General features: G+C 46.2%; 2 protein-coding genes across 2 annotated transcripts; one reads left to right on the top strand and one right to left on the bottom strand.

Moving 5' to 3' along the window:
* Positions 1–1921: 1921 nt before the first annotated feature.
* Positions 1922–5830, top strand: PtA15_17A159 (uncharacterized protein; the record flags this gene model as incomplete). The annotated part of the gene is made up of 7 exons (XM_053164245.1): positions 1922–1952; positions 2035–2089; positions 2171–2961; positions 3048–3219; positions 3302–3367; positions 5528–5695; positions 5797–5830. The coding sequence occupies 7 exons, from the start codon at positions 1922–1924 to the stop codon at positions 5828–5830; spliced, it is 1317 nt and encodes a 438-aa protein (XP_053028232.1).
* Positions 5831–5867: 37 nt separating this feature from the next.
* On the bottom strand, positions 5868–18997 carry PtA15_17A158 (uncharacterized protein; the record flags this gene model as incomplete). Its single annotated transcript, XM_053164244.1, has 6 exons — positions 5868–6133; positions 6217–6270; positions 18394–18409; positions 18492–18573; positions 18650–18914; positions 18988–18997. The coding sequence occupies 6 exons, from the start codon at positions 18995–18997 to the stop codon at positions 5868–5870; spliced, it is 693 nt and encodes a 230-aa protein (XP_053028231.1).
* Positions 18998–23614: the final 4617 nt, after the last annotated feature.

Below are 23614 nucleotides of genomic sequence, written 5' to 3'. Positions count from 1 at the left end.
TTTTTGGTAGCTTCATCACCGATGTCCCCAATAAGCATAAATATCCTTGTAGAGTGACTGCGCTTGGTCCTTGTCATACAAGTCTCAAGAACTAAATTTCAAAATCTTGTATTTCAACATTTTTTTTTCCATAGATGCAGGCAAGATTGGGCGGTAAAAAAAATATAGAAAATTCGAGAACATGTAGATGTACCACTGATATAAACCTAGAAAGAATTTGTCCAGGATTGAAGGTGTGGTGATGGAAACTATGCCGCTCCCAGCCAAACCTGGGAATCGTCTCACGCGAGAATTGTGCGCTAAGACGCAAGTCCCTCCCTCCGGTCGGGGTCGCTTCGCGACCAGCCAAATGCTGCACAGCCCGCAACGGAGCCTGGGACTTGTGTTAAGTTCGTAAGGCTCTCAAGACCCACCAACTCGACTGCCACAATAATCAAGCCCTGACAACTACGCCACCGCCACGCCCCTCCGGTACCTCTGACCTGTACAGTGGTGTTTTGACCTAACTTATCAAAGTCCCTCCCCATGCGGGAGGTCGGAGTTCAGAGATTGGGTGTTGGTACGGGGGGTAGCTCATTTGGGTGGAGCTTAAGTTTGGGTGGTGGCGAAGCCACCCCTCCCGCAGGGAGGGACTTACGGGCTATCGCACCATTTGGGTGGGAGGCCATCCACCAAAAAGTGATGAAAATCCACACTTTGAATTTTCCAGCCTGCAGCTTCAACGCTGTCCCTCCCATTATCGGGAGTTAAGGTGATACAGATGTTGCACATTTTTTAAGCTCATCAACTTATCATCAAACCATCAAGTGATTTTTTGATGGATTTTTGAAAAAGGTTGCAGGCCTCAAGGCCACCTCTTCTTGGGCGGTGCCTGGCCCCGCAGGTCCGAGCGGGGAAAGTTTCTTTCCTCTTTATTCTCCTTCTCTTTTCTGTTCGAGTGACTCTCTTCAAAAACGGAGTCAATAGAAAGACAGACAGGATGCATTCGCATCCATCCATGGTTGGAACCTTATATGTAGCTCGCAAAACGAGTGAGCTACAAGCCTTTGAACGCCAACGAGAGTTTCCGAGATGCTCTCAGGCGAGCACCCCGACATAAGTCGTAAGTCCCTCCCTGCGGTTGGTGGCACTCTGCTCCCCACTCAGCCCCGCAGAGGAGGGACTTTGTTAAGTTAGTGTTTTGACTGGCTAGGCGTTGTCTAGGTTTTGGGCTGTGCATGACAACAACAACAAGAGTCCCCGCCAATAATATCCAGAAACCACCAAGCAACCCAAGCCCCATCACCAGCCTCAGGGCCAAGATTTGAACTCAAATCCACGCCACCAGCCCTTGAGCTCCGACTCAACCTTCCCCTTGACTAGAGTCTAGCAACACCTTCCGTTTGTGGCTCTTGGGCCCTGATAGGTGTCGCCTGCCCCATCCGCACCCTCAACTGCCACACCGTCTGTCAAGCACTAGCACAGGAAGCAATATACAAGCTGATCCAGAAAGAGGTGGGCTTTGACAAGATCTGCAAGATCCTCTTGCAGGTGTTTCGCCAGGAGCTTGAGCCGCTGATTGGTGTGTGGGTGGCAGCAATCATCTTTGCAAACATTGAGGAGATCATGCTGTTTGGGACAACATTCGTGAGCGCACTGGACTCCTGGAGGGCAGGCCCAGACAGCCGGCGCCCAGGTTCAGGTCAACAGCAACATCGTGCTTGACTACATCCAGGGCGTGATCAAGGTATTCAGAAACTGCTGCAGAAACTCGGCTAAAGCCTCCCCATCCTTGCCAACTTGATGCTCCAACACTCCATTGCTGACCGGCTCAATGGGCTCAAAGTCAAGGGCCTCAACCTCAAGCATTACTTTCTCCAGCCTATGCAACTGTTGATCGCCCAGGTGAGCAATCTCCTACTCCATCCAATACCCGGCAAGGATGGCAATGCCAAACGGATGCTTCCAAATCGGTAAGCACTGCTCCCCTCACTAATCCTTGGCTCACTGCTTACCCGGAATCACCCAATCTGACATAACATTCGTCTTCTTCAGGTGCCAAATTCTGGGAGGTGGTCTCCGACGAACACGGTATCGCTACTGATGGGAAGTACGTCGATCTTTCTTGAGCTTAGCTCCCCACCATATATGATCGAGACCGCTGATCAGAACCACTCGATCCATCATCCAGATACAAGGGTACCACCGATCTCAACTTTGTGTTTGGACAGTCCGGTGCCGGTAACAACTGGGCCAAGGGACATTACACTCAGGGTGCCAAATTAGTCGACTCAGTGCTAGACGTCGTCCGCAAGGAAGCCGAGGGATGCGACTGCCTCCAAGGTTTTCAGATCACCCACTCCCTTGGTGGTGGAACCGGTGCTGGAATGGGAACCTTGCTGATCTCCAAAATCCGAGAAGAATTCCCCGACCGTATGATGGCCACCTTCTCCGTCGTCCCCTCGCCCAAGGTCTCTGATACCGTCGTTGAGCCCTACAACGCGACCTTGTCGGTCCACCAACTGGTCGAAAACTCTGACGAGACCTTCTGTATCAACAACGAGGCCCTCTACGACATCTGTTTCCGCACCCTGAAGTTGGCCACACCCACCTACGGTGACCTCAACCACTTGGTCTCGATCGTCATGAGTGGTATCACCACCTGTCTCCGATTCCCCGGTCAGCTGAACTCCGACTTGCGTAAACTGGCCGTCAACATGGTCCCCTTCCCCCGATTGCATTTCTTCATGGTCGGATTTGCTCCACTTACCGCCCGTGGGAGCCAGCAGTACCGTGCCATCACCGTGCCTGAGTTGACCTCGCATATGTTCGATGCCAAGAACATGATGGCTGCCTCAGACCCGAGACACGGCCGATACTTGACTGTCGCCGCCTACTTCCGTGGTAAGGTTTCGATGAAAGAAGTCGAAGAAAACATGCTGTCAGTCCAAAGCAAGAACTCGAACTACTTTGTTGAGTGGAGTAAGTCATATTTTGCGCAGATGACTATCCCTTTACGCCTCTTGGTGTACTCTACTAATCACGGTCCTCTCTTTATCTCATGGCAGTTCCAAACAACGTCCAAACCGCTCATTGTGACATCGCACCTTGTGCACACAAGATGTCTGTGACATTTATCGGTAACTCGACTGCCATCCAAGATTTGTTCAAGCGGGTGGCCAATCAATTCACGGCCATGTTCAGACGTAAAGCTTTCCTGCATTGGTACACTGGAGAAGGGTACGTCTAGGCATTCCTCAGATGTTTTATATGTCAACGAGTTGCTCATCTCTCTCTCTCTTGGCGCTCGTTCCCTCATCAGAATGGACGAGATGGAATTCACGGAAGCAGAATCCAACATGCAGGATCTGGTTGCTGAGTACCAGCAGTACCAAGAGGCTCATATGTAGTCCCGGATCCTCCACCCCCTACCTAGCCTGGCAAACATCCTTCTCTCCACGCTAGGTAAGTCGCCTTCTTTCCTCCTTCTCTCTCTTCTCTCTCTTCATCCAAAAGTTGTAGATACTAAGAGAGATCATTCTCTCCACACTAGGTTCTTCCTCCCTTCATCTTAAATGTTAGTGACTTGGGCCCTGAATCTCACAAGACAAGTTCTCAGCACCCCCCATTTGATCCTTTCAGTGAAGAGTCCCAGTTGGACTCTTACACTATGATTTTATTTTCATCTTTCTTGCAGGAAAATTATTCCTCTGAATATGTACATAGCTTTCCTGATCAAGACTCTGTGGGCTTCCTTATACCAACAGTGGACCATATCTCCCCTGACTATTTAATAAATCTTGCAGTATAATTGAAGAAAACATTTGACATGTTAAGTCTACCTTGTTATGGTGCTCAATGCTTTGACAATTAGCATATTTCAAAGAAGATTAAGACCTTCTTTTCAGGGAATGCAAAATATCTGCATATATTATCTGTTTATTTCCCTGCAAAAGGTGATTAAATTAGCAGTATTCCCCAATGTGAGAGGTTTTATGCTTTTAACATTGAGAATCCCAAGTAACAAAAACAACACATTCAGATTAATTGCATGAAATTTTTGTTGAGGAGTAGAAATTGAGTTGTTTCATGCAACAACGTAACATAAGTTATGCAGCTAAAATACAAAGCAAGCTATGAAAACAAGCTCTGGGGGGTTGCAGCAGCGCAGCCGCCTTGGACTCTAGTTAAATTAATATATTGCTAGCGTTTGTCAGTACATGCGGAATAATTATTATGTACACTTCACCCCGGTCCAACGCAGATTGTACACCTTTGGAATGAACATTCCAAAAAGTCATCCCTGCCAGGAACTTCTCCCTCTCAATGACCGCTCAACCGGTTGTCAAAAACAAAAACAGGAAACTTGACCTCTTTAAACTGGTCTCTGGTGGATTTCACCCTTTTGATGACCGGTCAACCGGTCATCAGAAGGTTGAAGTCCTCTTGATCGATCTCGATGACCGGTCAACAAGATCAACCGGTCAATCTCTGTGACCGGTCAAACAAGCCATCAAGAGGCTTTGGGATGGTCTGTTTGAACGGTCATCCAGAGGAACCCAACCTCTTGATGACCAGTTGACTGGTCATCAAGAAGGAATATACAACACCTGGATGACTTGTGTGACCCGTCATCTATTAGAAGGTGTATGTATCCTCCTTCTAAATGACCGGTTGACTGGTCATCAAGATCATCAAGAGGTGGTGTACACATTGAGCACCGGTCAATCCTCTCCATGACCCGTGGAGAGGGTGTATGATATGTATGTGTGTGCCGGGTCTGAGCTGACGATATATCAAGGGGTAGTAATGTAATTACAGGAAATTGGATATATCACTCCGCCAAACACCATCGGTATTTCAGCGATATAATCTGTGAAATATATCACTGATTATATTGGTGCCAAACAGGGCCTTAGCATCTGACATAATCTGCAACGGTTTTTCTTCTTGTTTACAGAAACATACTCCTGGGACTGGAAATGCGGTTCCAACTGGATCATCTAGTTTACAGGTCTCAGTAGCTATTTGATTGAAGTTATGGGGGTAGCAATCGCTTTTGTTTTGTTTGCTTAGATTTTTTGTACAAGCAGCATGGATGATGGTGTCAAATTCTGAACGGAATACAATAAAGTCTGTGTATTTCAACATAGAATAACAATTTTATGAATCTCAATGAATAATTTATAGCAAAAAAAAACATTGTTTGGATATTCTCTACAATATGATGAGAATTGTAAGCAGTTTGGGATTTCATCTCAGTACATTCAATTCACGACCAACATCCAGGCTTTTCTGTTAACTATTCTGCAAATTTTTCGGTTCACCTTTGCTATAAATGACAAGCTTGGGTTAATCCCAAGTGATATTCAAGTGTCCATGAATCTGCTGCCCTTCAACCAAGACATCTATTCTTCAGCAGTCAATTTTTCTTCTGTCCCATAAATTAATAGGAAAAAACGAAGATTCTCCCTCCTGGTTTTCCTTCTCTTGGAGAACTTAAACCGTATAATGTTGCAGACAATCCCATAATTTTTGCACGGGATAGGTTCGGAAATCTTGACCTTCCCGCAGCGGCAGAGCAGGTAGGGCTCCCTAGCTTGACGAGGGCTCAGGAAGTCACGGGCGGAATATTGATGGAAAAAAGATTGGTGTGTCAGTTTGCCAAGGACCACTCCGACTGGGCCGACTACCCAGTACAGACAAGGCGCGAAAGGTATTCAAGTAAACTGCATTTTATTGCAAGAGAAAGTAAGTAAGGAATGGTTGTTGTACAAGTTTCGTGACTAAAAGTATCGAAAAAACTCATGATAACAGCAGTTACAAAATGGTACAAGTACAAGATCCATGAGAAGTTTCCAGGAAAAAAGGAAAAGGTTGGAGCTAATTCATCTAGGTCCAATTTGGCCTTTGGCGTCCGAATGTGGAAGAGAAGGAGTGCCGAAATTGCGAAGGGCAGGATCCGCTTGCATCCGCAAGATCACAAGCCTGGGGTGGTCGACTGAAGTTTGCGGAGAAAATTGGTTCGCAGCCAGTACTTTCAAGGAAACCATTTTGGCCTCAGTGTTGATGTAGAGGTCTTTCTTTGACTCATCGCGAAGATAAAGTTGGTAGGCTGGAGTTTTTGAGGCAATCTCGTGAACCATAATCATGCCTTAAAATTTGTAAGTGAGCACAAATTTGGGTAAGAATGCGGGAAACATCTGATAGTCGTTGGAACGAAAGATAAATGCTGACGGTAGATATTGGACGCGTCAGATCGAGTAGAATCCGACATATCGCAAGATTTCACTGGAGATATTATTTAGGCAATTCTGGAAGGTTATCAGACATCGAGGATCATATTCAGTCAGCTTTAGACCTGGTATGTGAGATTTTTGGGGAAAGAGAAGACAAAAAACTTGCTTACCTCGAGCCTTGGAGGGGGGGGGGGGGCTGAGGGGAGGGGATGAGTATACTGGAGTAGTTGGGCGGTGAGGGGAATCAGAGGAAGGGCGGAGTCTGGCCTATTTATAAGTCTTCATCTTATGCTGAGCCTAACTACTGCTGCTTCCCAATTATCGATGCTGCTCCGCCATTGAATGTCCAATGCTGAACCACAAAGGGGCTGGACGAGACTGCCGCCCACGTGTATTACAGTGAAAAGGCTCAGCAATTCAGGTTTGGGACACCATAACCTTAGGCTGTTGGATCCAGCTTCAAAGCATTTTCATCAGCGCGTTCAGCCATGGACACGATTACAAGCCAGCTTCTGCTGCAACTAATTTCAAATGTCAGGCCTCCTCAATGTTTTTACAGTCATATGTCGGGGACTGATAGTCAGATAACTGGCGCCAAACGTGAGCAAAAAATATGCAAAGAAGAGTTCAATAGTGGACTAAATCATTTGGGATCTAGAGGAAGTTGTGTAAAGCGAAGGCGAATAACAAGCGATTGATACCCACGACGGGCATCGCAGTAAGCAGGTCATCATGACATCTCAAATCATTTTGAATATTTATCTTGAAAATTGCAAGCTTAGCACTACTTAGCATATGATCCGCTCCAAGGGCTCGCATGAAAAGATCGGCAGACAAAGAGTAACGGGGTCATATTTGACAAATCCCATGAAGAACAACTTTCAGCATACTCGCCAGTAAACACATCATTCATCCTGCCAACTGGGTGTATCGTTTAACCGGGATGTCGCCAGGCGCGCCGGGGCACCCGGCACCTTGCGCAAGCGGCCATCGCGAAGAGACAAAGGGTGATGATTAATGCAGAAGAGCCGAGGATACTCACGTCAAAGCGAACTTCGAGATGAAAGTCCGTCGGGACTTCGGGCTGCCGGAGGCTTGCTTCGCCAGATCACAGCCTCCGGAGTCCGCAGCAGCGACGGACTGACTGGGTGGAATTCAACGTCAAAGCTGCCCCCACCAGGGCACTGGGACGAGCTACAGAGAGCCTGAGGCTGTGACACCAACGGTGGGCCGCTACGCTAAACTATCCGTAGCGTGCGCTATCTGCTAGTTTAGCGTTGCGTAGTTCCTGACACATTGCCGTTAGTTGTAGCGCCCGCTACGGGCCGCTACGCTACGCTAACGGGCGCTAACAGCGCTATCAGCTTTTTTAGCGTTTGAATAGCACTGCTAGCGCTGATAGCGGAGATAGAGGCCCTGTAGTTTCAAGGGGTGCCTGTTAGCGGTAGCGGGCAATCACTGCCCGCTAACGGAAAACCCTGTCATTTGTAGTTTAGGTCCGCTACGCTGCGCTGAACTACGGACTAAATGTAGCGTAGCGGCCCACCGTTGGTGACACACAAGACAACACATATGCCACAACAAGATGCTCACATGAAATAGGGAGCAGTCAAGCTCTCAAAGCACTTTAGTGGCATAGGTTGGTTTTTCTAGATGACAACTTGTCACAGGCCGTGTTTTGCCTTTTGCAACTGACAGTCGTCAACTTCCCATGAGTCAAGAATACTATGGTGAAAAATTGAAGGATTCCATGTGCATTGATTGTAGGTTCATCAGTTGTATTACAATGCCTTTGTATCTGTAATAAGGGTGTTCAAAATTGAAATCATGAAATTTTCAAATCATAAAATCATAACACTTTTAAGTAATGATTTTTTATGTACCATTTTGGCATAATTGCTCTACTTTGACTGTTTGGGTGATGAAAATTTTGTTCAGCTTGGAGTTTTATAATTTTATGGACATACTTTGGGCACTCCAAAAAACTCTTTGCACACTGTGCAACGCGCACACTTCCAAACATTTCGCGCACTGCGGGTGAAAGAAGGAACTTTTTCAAGAGAGCCACACTAGTTACAAGCTCAATAGGAATAGGACCATTGGGTGAGCTATTCTCTCTCCAACTGGAAATTGAGTCCATCCAGCTCTTTGCAAAAGACATGAAACACACATGCTTGTGTCTAACTTAACACAAGTCCCCCCTGGTGGGAGCGCTGTGGCTGGCGGCGAAGCCGCCCCTCCCGCAGGGAGGGACTTGTGCATTATCCCAAATTTTACGCGGGAGCAGAAAGTTCATTTGGCTGAGAGGTTTTTAAAAATTTTATAGCTCCTCCCCCAGCCTCTCCACCAATATGCCCTATCTGTACCCTATGCTACTTTTCTTTCTCTACATTTTGGTCTACTCAGATTTTTTTCTATCTCAATCTGTTGACCTTTTCAAAAGATCAAAAATGCACAAGTCTTCCAAATGAGGCTCCACTTGTTTGGGACTCCAGGAGTTGTTTTTCTGGCTACAAGATAGATAAGTGGCTCAAATTCCTTGCAAGAACAGAACCTACAGCTCTGTGTATTCAGTTTTTCTATATTGGTTGGGATTTTTAGTGTAGCAGATCCTTTCTGCTCCTGCTTAAATCAAGACATAACTCATAAGCCTCTCCTGCGGAGAGCCCTCCGGGCGGGGTTCCCCGGACCCTCCGTTCAAGAGGCTTAGCTAAGCTAGTGAAAGTGTGAGGGTTTTTTTTACCCTTTTCTGAATCAATTCAGAAGGCATGCCCAAAAAAGGGAACTAGATCAAAATTTGATTTTTAAATTGGTGTTTTCATACAGTTCAACCCAGGACAGATTTAATGTAAGAAGTAACTAATCTTTGGAAAATAATCAACAAGTTCATTGAAGAAGAAGTTTGAGAGCTCACAGCTATTTTGATATAGTTTTACTGCACAATATTGCACTAGAGTCCACAGGCGGCGAAGCCGCCTATATGCTCTCTACTTGTTGCTTTCTACCATCAAAATCCCACAACCAATTTATGTTTTATTCAAATAATCTACGCACTAAATTAAAATAAAACTCCATGGAAATATGATGTACAGCTTTAACATTAGGGGTGTTCAAAGTTGACTGCATAAAATTATAACACATAAATTCATAAAATTTTAATCTGAAAAAAATGTGTAACACCCAATCACTCAAAAAAGAGCAACAATTCTAAAATGGTACATAAAGAATGATCACTCAAAAGTGTTATGATTTTATGATTTGAAAAAAATATGATTTCAACTTTGAACACCCTTATTAACAAATTCTATAAAAATGAAGATTTATTCACAACACTTACAAATGTCTCTTGTGGTTCATCTGCCAGCTGTATTACCAACAAATTCCCCACATCTCAGACACAAGAAAGAGCAATTTACAGTTGACCATGAGCAAATATGTGATTTTGTAAGACCAATGCCATATGTCTCATACTTTGACCTTGACACTTATTTATGGTAGTTGGGCTCAACCTTGGATGCACAAGGTCTGACAACCAAGCGGCCACCTACGCCAAATTCACAGCGGCGTTCAGAAGCATGTTTTACAACACTGAAAAACAAACCAAGGCTGAAAGCTCCCTGCAAAACTTGAAGCAGAGGAAGACAGTAGGCCAATACACCCATCAATTCATCCTCTATGCTCACAAAACGGGATGGGAACCAAGAACACTAGTTGGCCTCTACACCCAGGGCCTCAAGAAAGAAGTCCGCGTGGCCCTGGTGCTGTCCCGCGCTCAGTTTATCACCTTGGCCGCGGTCTTGAACATGGCGCTGAAGATCGCCAACGAATTGAACGGAGTCAAGTCCAACAACGTACCCCCAACCTCAGCAACAAACTCGGATGCTATGGACATATCAGCAATGCGAGGTCAATTGTTGGAATCCGAGAGAAGCCAAATGATGCGGGAGGGGTTATGTTTTTGGTGCGGGAAACAAGGCCATCAATCACGCGAGTGCCCGGACAAGGGCAAGGGGAAGGGGGTGGCACGCGTAGCTGAGATGGAGGAACTGGACCAGTGGAGGAGCGGAGCAAAGAGTTTTGGGGAGGAGGGCGCCGCGGAGGGGTCAAAAAAGGCAGAGCTTGGGACTGATGGTTATGCCCCTCCCGAGCTCAAACAAGGAGTTGTTAGTTAGTGTTCGCGTTAGCGATTTGGTTGATAGTAATGCATTCAACCCCCAACTGTTCCTTTCTCTTAACATCGCCCTGCACACCCTCCTTGAGCATACCACGACCACCACTCCTCATCCAACCAGATTCCTAGTGGATTTGGGAGCTACACATAATGTGCCGAGCCTCTCCTTTGCGACTAAAACTGGGCTGTTGTCCCTGGCATCGTTGTGAACAAGGACGATCGCAGGATTTGATGGATTGACAAAGAAATTGTTGTACGAGCTGGAACTTAAGCTTGATAGGATGGCCCAACCGTCGAGGTTCATCGTCACCCAACTAAAGGATGCCTATGCCGGAATATTGGGAATGCCGTTGATCAAATTGTTTGGACACCTTATCAATTGAAAAACACGCTCACTTTGACAGGAGGATGGCTGCATTGCGACCGCAGAGGCAGTGTTGTCTTATCTGACAAAAGCTTTGTCAGACGGGGAGGAGCCCGCGAGGCAAGAAAGGATAATTGACAAGGGGGTGTGTGATTTGTGCATGTTGGCACTCCTGCAATGTAAGCTCAATTTCTCTCCCCTCCATACCCCATGTCAGCTGGCTACTATGTCAGAGCCACCAGGACATAATATCAAAAGCAAACATGAAATATCATTACATAAGAAAGAGACATTATTACTACCATTACTTATACTTACACATATAAAACCCGGAATATTATTCCATATTCTTAATCTAAGCCTAATTTAACCTAGGGTACCTCACTTCAAGGTACCCTTAATTGTTATTCCTTCCTTGTGTAAATTGACTTCAAAGTTTAACAGGTGCACCACGTCCTGTGTGAATGCACCTGTATGCTTATATACATATGTACATATGCTTATAACACTTCAATAACCACAAAACTGAAGTGTTATGTTTAGTTTAGAAGATAGCCCAACTCAGGTTGAGTTAACTCTAAACCCGCAGGCTGCGCGCTACGTCTAAAGACAGCGCAGAGCCCTAAAAGTGAATGAAACCCTAAGAGGGGCTACCTGTACATTACAGCACGCCCACCAGGGAAGTAATGACATCAATTCTGCCCCTCCACGTGAAACACTACACACATTACATAAGCTGTACATATGTAATGATGTCACATGGATGCAAACAGAATATTCCTGGCGCATTAAAACAATTCAATACCTAATGCATACACAGTACAGACCAATTGGGAAGCACTGTGGCCCATTTGAATAAATATGAGACACGTAACAGCTCATCTGCCTGGATGAGGGAATCCTGAACTGTAGGCGCCCACAAATGGCCAGTACATATTCCCAAAAGAAGACTAGCTTCTATGGCGCCATCAGCCAGGCTGGAAATCCGCCTGAAGGCGCCCCAAATAGGCTAGTACATCTTCCCAAAGAAGAATTAGCCCTTGTAGCATCAACAGCCTGGCCAAAAAGCGCCCACAAGTTGGCCAGTGGCCCTGTAGCTCCCCCAGGCGCCCCAGAGAGCTGCCACGGGTATTTAAAGGGCCCTCTGGCCGCCCCAAAAGGCCTTTCCTCACGCTTTTACATACCTACTTGAATTTACCCGCCTTCAACACGTGCTCAATAGCCTGTTTCTAGCCTGGTAAGTCCCTTAGTAGTTGTTTTTAGCCTCATTTTGCTGCCAGAAAGTGCCCAGTGTCCACCAAGCCTTCAGAATCAACCTCTTCAAGCGCTTTCAACTGCCCAGTTTCTACCCTGAAGAACCTCAAGACTTTAAGGGCTTTTTACTAGTAAGTTCAAACCCCTTTCTCTTGAGATTCTTCGCCATTCCTTGCTGGGATTTAAACCACACCTGTTTACAGGCCCCAGTGTTTGCTTTTGAGGGATTAAACACCCCTGATTTTATCAGGCCCCTCTTCATTTAATTATATTAATTTTATTAATATAATTACGCCATTTTTTCATATATTTTACGCCATAATTACCAATATATCATTGGAATTATCCCTTGGATTTTTGTCCCAGAGTTTTATACTCTTTTATACTAGTTTTGCACCACGTGTAGCTAGAAGGAGTAGTCCTTGGCATCACGGAGGCTGACACCCCAATAGAATTGACTGGCAAGCAGGGTCCTCTCAACAGTGGGCCAGCTACGCTAACCGTAGCGTAGCTGAATTCCGCTAACTTTTAGCGTAGCGTTAGCGGAATTGCGCCGTCTCCGCGCTAACGCTACGTGCACAGGGTGCGCAGCTAATTTAGCTGTTAGCGTAGCGTTAGCGCAGATGCGAGCAATTTCGCTAACGCTACACACAGAGGGTTCCAAAGAGCGCGCGCTACGCTGCGCTACAGCGCTTTTAGCAGAAAAAGGGGCTGTTTTTCCGCTAAAAGCGCTGTAGCGCAGCGTAGCGTAGCTTAGCGACTGTAGCGGCGCGCTAACACTAACAAAAAATTGGCGCGCTGTTAGCGCCGCTGAAAATTAGCGCAGCTACGCTGCGCTAACAGCGCGCTAACACTATTCAAAATTGGCGGGAGCTTTTTGCCGCTACACTAACACGTAGCGCTGAAATAGCGTAGTGTAGCGTAGCGGACCACCGTTGGTCCTCTTCTAGGACGCCAACCCCACAGGACATTGATGGACTCTTTACGACAGGACGAAGGCTGTGTTGCGACCGCGGTTGCAGTGTTGTCTTATCCGACAAAAGCCTCATCAGACGGGGAGGAGTCCTTGAGGCGAGCAAGGATAATTGACAAGGGAGTGTGTGCTTCGTGCACGTTAGCACTCCCGCAATGTAAGCTTGATTTACCCTCCCTTGACATTCCGAAAGAATCAACTGGAAAGCAGGATCCTCTCCTAGAAAGCCATAATGACAGGACACCGATGGACCGCACTGCCACCTTGGGCGGGACGGACCGGGCCGGGAGCATTGCAGTTGCTGGCGTGACGTTGTCTTATCGGACAAAAGCCTCATTAGATGGGGGGGAGCCCGTGAGGCAAGCGAGGATAATTGACGAGGGGGTGCGCACTTTTAGTGGGATAAAGCCCCCGCAATGTGAGTCCCCAGCACACCACTCCCTTGACCTCACTGAAGAAGCTGGCAAGGCTTTGTCCATGTTAGGACATACAACGGAGGCAATCGTCCACACAGCCAAGACATCGTGGTCCACATTGGCCAGATTGGCAGCTGAAGCACAAAGAGCAGGGCCAACGAGGACAGTGGAGGAGATGGTCCCACGGGTCTACCATAGGTAACTTCACTTGTTCCAGAAAATTGGGGCCTAGAGACCGCCACCAAGGCGCCAATATAACTTCTGGGTAGATCTACTACCAGGTGCCACCCCACAGGCCAGCAGGATCATTCCTTTATCACCCGCGGAGAATGAGGCAATGGACACACTGATTCAAGAGGGCCTGCAACACGCAACAATGGGAAGTTACGTTATCCGTAACAAAAAGTAACGGATAACGTAACTGAATTGGTGCCGTTATTGTTGCGCTAACGGCAGCGTTGTTTTAGTTACGTTATTTTTTGAATTTCTTTTCTGTTTTATTAGACCCGTTACGTTATCCCCCGCAATCTGAGGAGGATAACACGGGTTTTTTGCCAAGTTTACGGTGCTTTTACGCCAGATAACGCGGTTAGCGCGTTATCAGCGTTATTTTTTGCGGCATCAATGCGGAAAGTCCCCTCCGTTATGTTATCCAAACAAGCGCAGGAACATTTCACCAGATAAAAATAACGCGTTATCTGGTAACGGTGGGAAGTTACGTTACAAAAATACCGCTGGATAACGTAACGTAAGTAACTTCCCATTGTTGCAACACGGAACCATCAGACAGACAACATCTCCGTGGGCGGCTCCTGTGTTTTTCACTGGAAAAAAGAATGGTAACCTCAGACCTTGTTTTAAATTTGACTATTGAAAGCTTAACGCGGTTACCGTTGAAAATAAGTACCCGCTTCTGTTGACCATGGATCTTGTCAACAGTCTCCTAGACGCGGACCAATTCACTAAGCTTGACCTATGGAACGCGTACGGCAACTTGCGTGTTGCCAAGGGAGATGAGGACAAACTCACATTTGTGTGAAAGGCCGGACATTTTGCGCCGTTGACTGTGCTGTTTGGCCCGACTGGGGCGCTGGGATTCTTCCAATTTTTTATTCAGGACATACTCCTTGGACGCATTGGGAAGGACTTGGCGGCTTACCTGGATGATATCATGATTTACACCCAGAAGGGATCCAACCATGAAGAGGCGGTCCATGGAGTGCTGGATACATTAGGCAAGCATCATTTGTGGCTCAAACCCAAGAAGTGTGAATTTGGAAAAGAAAAAGTTGAATACTTGGGGCTACTTATTTCATGCAATCAACTGCGCATGGACCCGGGGCAAAGGTCACTGCTGTAACCAACTGGCCAGCACCCACCAAAGCCACCAAACTTCAGCAATTCATTGGGTTTGCCAATTTCTACAGGCGGTTCATCAATCATTTCTTGGGAACTACAAGGCTTTTGCACGACTTGACAAAGGGAGATCGGACCTTCCAGTGGGACTCCAGGTGCCAACGGGCGTTTGAGCGCTTAAAGACAGCCTTTACTACGGCACCGGTGTTGAAGATTGCCAACCCATACCGTTTATACTCGAATGCGACTGTTTGGAAGGAGCCGTGTTGTCGCAAGTGTGGTCAAAGGACCGCGAGCTACACCCAGTAGCGCTCCTCTCCAGGTCCTTGATCCAGGCTGAGCGTAATTACAAAATTTTGATAAAGAGTTACTGGCAATAGTGGCATCATTTAAAGAATGGAGGCACTATCTGGAAGGCAACCCGCACAGACTGGAGGCAATAGTGTACACCGACCACCACAATCTGGAGAGTTTCATGAATACAAAGAAACTCACTAGACGACAGGCTTGGTGGGCAGAGACACTTGGATGTTTTGATTTTGAGATCATTTTTAGACCCTGCAGACAGGCCGCCAAACCATACGCGCTGTCCAGACGCCCGGATCTTGCTCCGGCAAAGGAGGACAAGTTGTTGTTTGGCCAACTGCTTTGACCAGAAAACATCACACCTAACATGTTTGTGGAGGTTGCGGAATTTGATTGTTGTTTTGTGGATGAGTTGTTCAAGGCTGAGGATGCGGCAAGGTGGTTCAAAATTGAAGTGCTAGGGGTCAAAGAACTGGAAAAACTGAAGGAGCATTTGACACAGAATTGCTACCCTCAAGGATCCATGATTAGCGGGACTAATAGATGATGTGATGGACCGTCTGGATCGCTGTGAATTCACAATGGTGGAGGGCCTGGTATATTGTCAAGGAGGAATTGAAGTACCAGGGGATTATGGAATCAAAACCGCAATACTACAAAGCCAGAACAACAGTCTACTGGCAGGCCATCCTGGGAGGGCCAAGACACTAGCGCTGGTCAGACTCTGCTTCAACTGGCCGTTTTTGAAGTGATTTGTGAATCACCAGGTGGACGGATGTAGCTCATGCCAGCGTGTGAAGCCGTATGGGACCCTAGAACCTTTACCCATACCCGTGGGCCCGTGGACCGACATTTCTTACAACCGATCACAGATCTACCGGAATCAAAAGGCAACAACTGTATTTTCTCAGTAGTCAATCAATTGACTAAGATGGCGCATTTCATCACGTGCAAGAAGTCAACATCAGCAATCCAACTGGCGGACCTCATGACTCAACACAACAGTGAAGCTGAAACTTTACAAGTATCAGTATTGTGTGTGTATTGTATTGAAATAGATGTATTTTGGATGTATTGGTTATCAGATACAATACATGGTTTTCCAAAACTGTGTATTTGAGTGCCCAATACAATACAATACAGCATGTATCAGGGGAAATGCATGCTGTATTGTATTGAAATACATGTATTTGTGATGTATCTGATATCAGATACAACACACACTTTTCCAAAACTATGTATTGCCAATACAGATACAAATACACGTATTGTATCAGTTCCACCGTTGCTCAACATGTATGGAAGTTGCACGGTACACCCAGAACAATTGTGTCCAACAGGGGGAGCATCTTTGTGTCCCAGATCATGAGAGAGCTCAACAGACGCCTAGGCATACGGCTTTGCCCATCCACAACCTATCACCCGCGAACCAATGGCCAGTCAGAGATAGTTAACAAGGTTGTGGAGCAGTATTTGCGGCACTTTTTCACCTATTGGCAGGACAACTGGGAGGGCCTACTGCCAACAGCTGAGTTCGCTTACAATAACAATGAACATGTGTCCATTGGAATGTCCCCTTCCAAAGCCAACTACGGATTCAAGCTGGCCTTTGTGGGGATACCTTCTCCTGAGCAATGCCTACCACAAGTGGAAACGCGACTGCGGGAACTGGCAAAGGTCCAGGACAAGCTAGCCGCCGGGTTGGAAAGCGCTCAGGAATCCATGAGGATTCAATTTCACCGGGGCGTCCTCAATACACAGCAGTGGAAGGTTGGAAATTCTGTGTGGCTCAACAGCCAGAATATCTCAACAACGCGACCTAGCCCAAAATTGGTTCACAGATGGCTATGCCCTTTTCCCATATTCAAGAAAATATTGTCAGCATTGTGTGAACTAACGCTAACCCCCTCAATGAGAGGGGTACACCCGGTGTTTCATGTCTCTGTCCTTAGGAAACAAGAACCTGAAAAAATTGTGGGCCAAAAAGTGGCACATCCGGCGCCAGTGGTAGTGGAATGCAAGGAGGAATGGGAGGTGGAAGAGATATTGGATTGCAGAAAAAAGGGAAAGAGACGGAAGTATCTAATTAGCTGGAAGGGATATGAGCTGCAACATAACTTGTGGGAACCGGAAGACCATCTGGAAAATTAAAAACGACTCTTGGACAAATTCAGCAAAAAAATTCCGCAAGCAGCGGTGCAACACAGGACAAGGAGGAGATTATGAGGGTTAAGCTTTTTAACCCATGAGGTTTTTTTAATTCTGCCCGGGGAAGAGAACACACAGCCGGGGGCTTGGGCGTGAAAGGCGGGATAGTGTTATGAGCTGCACGCGCGCTGTGCTCTATGTCATGCCTGGGACATGTTGTAGTTAGTACATGTCACAGCCCTTCACCTCAAGGGAGAGCGGAGGAGAGATCCCCAAACTCTCCTCATCTAGCAATCTACATAGTTTGCCACGCAAGACTCAACCCGGTCCTTCTTCCTTAGCTTGATCATAACAATACACTTCCCATTGACTTCTGAAGAATTCATCAATCATTTCCTAATCCACATCTGACTCACATCCAACCCAGAACAACATAAAATTAGACTCTGGCACTCTATGGAGAGTGCATCAAAGTCTCCCCTGGTGCCAATTTACAGTACTTGTTTTTTTTTCTTAGTGGGCTGGTTAAGCATACAAGGAAGCTTCAGAAAACTCCAAATAAATTCACAGATGACAAGAAAAAGCTTTTCTATTGATTGGTCAATTTTTTTTTTTTTTTTTGAAAAAGATGCTTCCTTCACCTGCATTGCACGAATTGTTTGAAAACTTTGCGCACTGCACAGTGCACAGTGCGCACAGACTCAGTAAGTACGCATTTTTATTGAATTATTGTTTTCTCAATAAAATGTTTAAAAACATTGAGCCAAGAAAAAGAAAATCTGAAAAAGCATGTGATGTATAAAAAGTTGGTCTTGTGAATGGTGGTTGAGAATTACATGATGTAGCAAAATGAGGACTGGATTATCCGGTTCTCTCATGCAAGAAATCCTGATAAGTCATCTGGCAAAGCCTCAGGCAGGGACTTAGTTAAGTTTGGGCTGCCCTGTGGGCTCTCATCAAGAGGCTTGTGTTAGGCTCGGGGGAAAGCCTCCTTTTCCTCCAGAGAGGCTTTGTCAAGCTTGGTTTGTGTTGGGCTGGCACTTAAGAGAAACTAGCCAGGCCCGCCCAATAACCTCACGGCCACCACGGGCCGGAGCTCGGGCGGCCCGAGCCCGCCCGGATGCTATCCCAATATAATTGTAACTTTCTCAGCACGTTCTCTGCAATGAAGCTCAGTGCTCCTACACCGGCATCTTTTGGCATCTGGTGCATTGCAATCAATGGGGATTGAGAATTGGTTAAGTAGCTTTCAAGGACGGGACTGGGAAAGCTGATTCAACTTTACTAGTTCACATTCATCTAATGAGGGCGAAGCTAGCAGGATGATATACTTGGTTTGCGAGTTCTCGGGCGAAAAACTTTTGAGGCTTTTAGAAACGTAGGTATATTGGCTATTTGTTGCCGGATGGTTTTTAGCGTCGACGGAAGAGAGTCCAAACCCACGCGCCGAGCACAGTAACAAGGCTGCCTACACCGGCACTTAGCGCCGTGCCGAATACGCCAAGACCAGCAGCTCCGATGCTCTGTGCGATCGCGCAGAGGCTGTACGCTCCAACCGAACCCCCGTAGCTCGCCATGAATTTAGCAGCAAGTGTTCCGGCAACAATGCCTGGTGCTTTAAACCCCGCGATGACAACGAGAACTTGAGCGAGAATTGGAAGGACTGCTCCTCCTATAACAGCGCTGGATGCTAACTTCTTGGTCATACCTGTGAGCAAATTTTCACACTCAGGTCAGGTTGCTTGATTGGCAGTGCCCCTCAACTTTTTCTCCGTGCTTACCGGTATCCATCACGAGATCCTTTTTTTCCGTTTTTTTGAAGATCGGCAGCGGCCGACGTGGAGTTCGGGGGTATCTGGTCAAATTTTCTGCTGTTATTTGCTGTATCACATTGGATTGTAAAATTCAAGCGTCGATTCATGAGCTCTCGGAGTTGGACGAGAAGGTTTAAATCAATGAAGAATGAAAAAAGTTGGAGAGTTACATGTTGGAAAGAAAGAAGTCAAGAGTAAGAGAGCAACAAACGCGAAGATCGTATTGTTAGTTTCTATGCGTGGTGCGGCTCACGGTGCGAATCAAGATGGGGCAGACGCTTCGCATTTGAGTAACTCGAGTGACGTCACGAGTGTCGAGTGCCGATACTTCAAATCGAGGGCTGCTGTCCATTTTACCTGATTTTATGATCTGATAGAAATTTATCAACCAACCAACCTGCGGGCAGTATGGATCAACATCGATATATGTCATTTTCGCTTCGCTCTGTTTGGTTTTTTTGAAGAAAGGGGTACATAGAAAGGGCATGTGACGCCCATCTGTAATGAAAGAGCTCAACAGTTTGACAAGGCTACGTATCCTACAAGTCGCAGGGCAAACTTCTCATCCTGGGACTCACTTCTAAGTTCTCCCGGCATGTAGGTACAGCTAGGTAGCCCTCGCCCACTTGCGTTGGCTAGAGGCTAGAGCTGATGGAGGGTCAGACTTGTCAGAAGCCCTGGAGGATTGAGAGATCTCGGAGGCTCTCGGAGGGCCTCTCCATATTATTATATTTAATTGACTTTCCTACTCCAGGGGCCAGCGGGTTCTGTCTATGTGTGGGTTATTGGCCACGGGTGCTGCGATCTTTCCAAACGCGCTTTGTCCTAACTTCGCTAATTCCCTCCTCGGGGGAGGGAAGCGACCTTCGATTCGGAGGGTCCCTGCGGAACGGCCTCCCTCCACATATGAGCGCTTTGCACTTGCCAAAGTCCCCTGGGCGATGTCGGCTCGGACCCCCCTGGGCTTCCGTACTTGGGCTCACCCGATGCGGGTGCTCTCCGAGGTTTTTTAACCCAAAACGATTGCGCAAGCCGTTTCAAAGCCAGAAACAAAGATAAAAAATCTCTCAGACGTTTTCTACAGTTTTCTGATTCTCCACCGGAGCCGATCTTTCAAACAAGTACCTAAAGGCGGGAAAGTTCTACACGTCACATAGTTTCCACATCCCATGAGCACCAGCTCGCCTCTCCAGTAAACCAGGAATGTTTTACCCCGGTAGCAAGAAGCCTTTCTTGCAGGCGTGCGGTGCGGCCAGAGCATGGAGGAGCTCCCGCCTACTTAAAGGCCCTTGGTACCGGGGAGAAGTCTTGAGAGCCTGAAAGAATTGACGATGGTCACTTTAGAGATGTAACCACTTCGGCCGCCGAGATGAGAAATTCATAAGGTCATGGGTCCCCCGTATCAATTCCTCAGAGGTGTTAGAGATTATGCAGAGTGAATACCGCATTAGTCCAAAGTCTCAGTCATCCAATTGGTGGTATGAAGTGCAAGAATTGGGGCACAGTCGTGTATTTTCACCCCGCTGCCACCTCCGGTTCCTCATCCCTCATCGACACCAGAGACCGGAAACCGACAGCACACATTCTAAGCCGATCAGCGACGCGCTTCTTAAACCGTCAGGTGAGTGTGAATGAATCAAGTTGGAGACCCGAGACTTAGCATATGTAGCTGAGCTGAACATGTGATCAGCGGCGTACTTCTTTACCCTCAGATTTGCTCTTTGTCAAACGCCATCATCTGATTGGACGACTTCGAACAAGTCCGACGCACAAGTTCAAATCGCGCGGAAGTCACCTCCATCATGAACTTGCGCTACATTGTTTTACTTCTTACGCTGGCTGCCACCCTACCTGGAATTGCCCGTGCCCACATAATTTGTAGCTGGTGTGAAAAGTACGGGGCGTATCGTTTTACACGCATCCCTCCACGGCAGAAGAAGTGCGGCTACGTCACAGTCAATACAGAGAATGGAGAGACCAAAGTTTGCGAAGCGGTGCGCACTAGCCTAGTCTATAGATGTGGGAAAAAGACCTGCGGCGGCTACACTGTCCAGAACAAAAAGACTCGCTTAACCGACCACTGCGCGCACATCAACAAGCGGCGTTTCTACGGGCTAGTACCACCTAGACCACGTCGGGGATCCACAAGTACTCAGTTTCCAGTAACACTCGGATCCACAAGTACTCAGTCTCCAGTAACACCCAGATCCACAAGTAATCAGTCTCCAGTAACACTCAATTTGTTCAATTCCTAATGGTTTACCACATAGTCATCAACAACATCTTCACTCCTCCTAGTGCTTGTGGCCAGTTGTTTTGGATTAAAGAACCTCAATACACCAACTGGAAGTGTTCAGGCTTGATCATGTGCTGTAAAGATGTTTTCAGAAAATGATTCCAGAAGCTCAAATATAAATTAGAGATCATTTTTAAATTTTACAAAACATATTTTAATCACAGACTTCCTTTGCAATTCCAAAATGTAAGGGCTGTTGACCCTAACGTTCTAACTCCCGTGTGTGTTTTGAAGAATTTTCTTTGTGCACTGCAGCAATTGCTGCCAGCCAGCAGAGGTGATTTGTCTTGCCTCCGCAAATTCCTTGAGTTTTCTGGAATCCTCTGCATGACACAAAATACAAAATTAAAGAAGGAGGATAAATACCAAGAATGGCTTGATTGTCTGAATCACAGGCTCCTGCCCGGGAATTTTTAGCCTGCCAAAACTTAATTGGCTGGGTAAATAACCCCTTGAGAAGAATTTCCAGGGGCATAAGCAATGTACATATCCAGTTACCATGCTGGTCAAGAAAGGACAGGTGCAGCCGGCTACCAATTTATCCTGGTACAGTTGCGCTAGTTATCTGTCAGTACCAACCCGCGGGCAAAATTTGACAACCAGACACAGACCTGACCTGAGAGTGTAGTAATATTATGGGCCCAAAACTCACATTGACCACATTTTTGGGCTTTTAGAGGCTGTAGATTCTTATTCTATGTGGGCTTGGTGATTTCTCCAGCCAAAAAAAGCTTCATTTTTTTGGTCCCTCTCAATTTTTGGGGCCCCTAAAATTTTTGAAAAATTCCGGGCTCCCCAATTAATGGGACCCCCAAAAGTTGGACCTGAGTCCTGACAGATGACTGGTTCAACTGTAGGTTTCCTTGCAGTTAATGAGGTGAAACCTATTTAACTAATTGATACAGATCAAAAGGGTAGCCATCTCTCAACCTTCCAGTAACAACACAACCCATCCAAAGGACCTCAATCTTTGCCATTTGCATCAAAAATGACCTCAGAATTTGGAATCAAAATGCTGGCTTTCACCAAAACTCATCAGATAAAAACTTGGAATTGGACAAATGAGTACTTATTGTTGCAACAATCACTGTCAAAATCTCAAAAAAACACCAATTTTTCCACTTTTCTTCTTTTATTCATGCCAGCCAATTCCCTCTGCATCTCATTCTGTTTATCCCATCTTCTTCAAAAAATTCTGGAAGGAGCTGAAAATTGACCAATTAGGCCCTATATTTTAGCATTGTTATATGGCAAGGGTTGTAATGAAAGTTTTTGTACAGCCTGATCAATTTTTAGTGGACTGGATTCAGATTGGGTGACATACAGGATGTGATTCAAAAGCTAAATTAAAACTTGCAATCTGAGGTTTCAAATTTAAAAATCAGGTTGCGCAGGTCCCAGGAATCAGGAAAAAAAATGGACCTGGAACCTCTCCTCCGGACCTGATTTCCTTCTTCAAAAAAGGATCCAGGAGATCAGGTCCAGGATCAGGAAAAAGGTTGAAACACCCCCTCAAGGGTGTTTTCACCCATCCCTGATCACACCCGCATACCAGTCATCAAGTGTGAGCCAGAACTGTCAGCCTGCTAGTATATTCAACATACCTTTCACAAGTTAGCTTTGAATTTACTACAGACTGCAATAGTTATCTTTAATTAAAACTATTTTTCACATTCATTTTCATTATTAACATATCTCATGCTTGAAGTAGAGCTTCTTAATCACCTTCTAGTTATAAGCTGTACTTATTTCTACGCTCCTCAGAAATTCAAGAAGAGACAATATTTCACCAAAAATTACATACCTCTTCATCTTAAGATAAATCACCACATCACTTTCTAAGATTGCTGTTCTCATCAAATCACCATATCACTGTTCAGAACATTGGCCTTGAACTTCTCACATTCATCATCTTTTGGGTGTAGGTTCCATTGGATCAAACCCATCTACGACTAGGAGCATCGGGACGACCAGTATAAATTCTATTGAGTGGACTCAATCCAACCTGGAGAGGCCCACAGCTGACAAGCACACACTACTACACACGCAACTCAATGACTGGTTGTGTCTGAACCGGCCATTGAGTGACACAACACTTGATGGCCATTTGGGTCTGAACCGGTCATAAAGTGACACAACACTCAATGGCCGGTGTAGGGACTCTTGTGGGACACTAAATGTTTATTTGGTGAAAATATCCTCTGAGGGGGAAATAAATTGCTAATAGGTTGAAAGGCTATTACAACTTACGGGTGGTTTGAAAGACCTGCCCCTCTAATGGTACTATGCAAATAACTA

This window comes from Puccinia triticina, chromosome 17A (assembly GCF_026914185.1).
Source record: "Puccinia triticina chromosome 17A, complete sequence".
Classification (NCBI taxonomy): domain Eukaryota; kingdom Fungi; phylum Basidiomycota; class Pucciniomycetes; order Pucciniales; family Pucciniaceae; genus Puccinia; species Puccinia triticina.
Note: the sequence above shows the minus strand (reverse complement) of the source record. Positions and strands in the feature narration are given on the sequence as shown.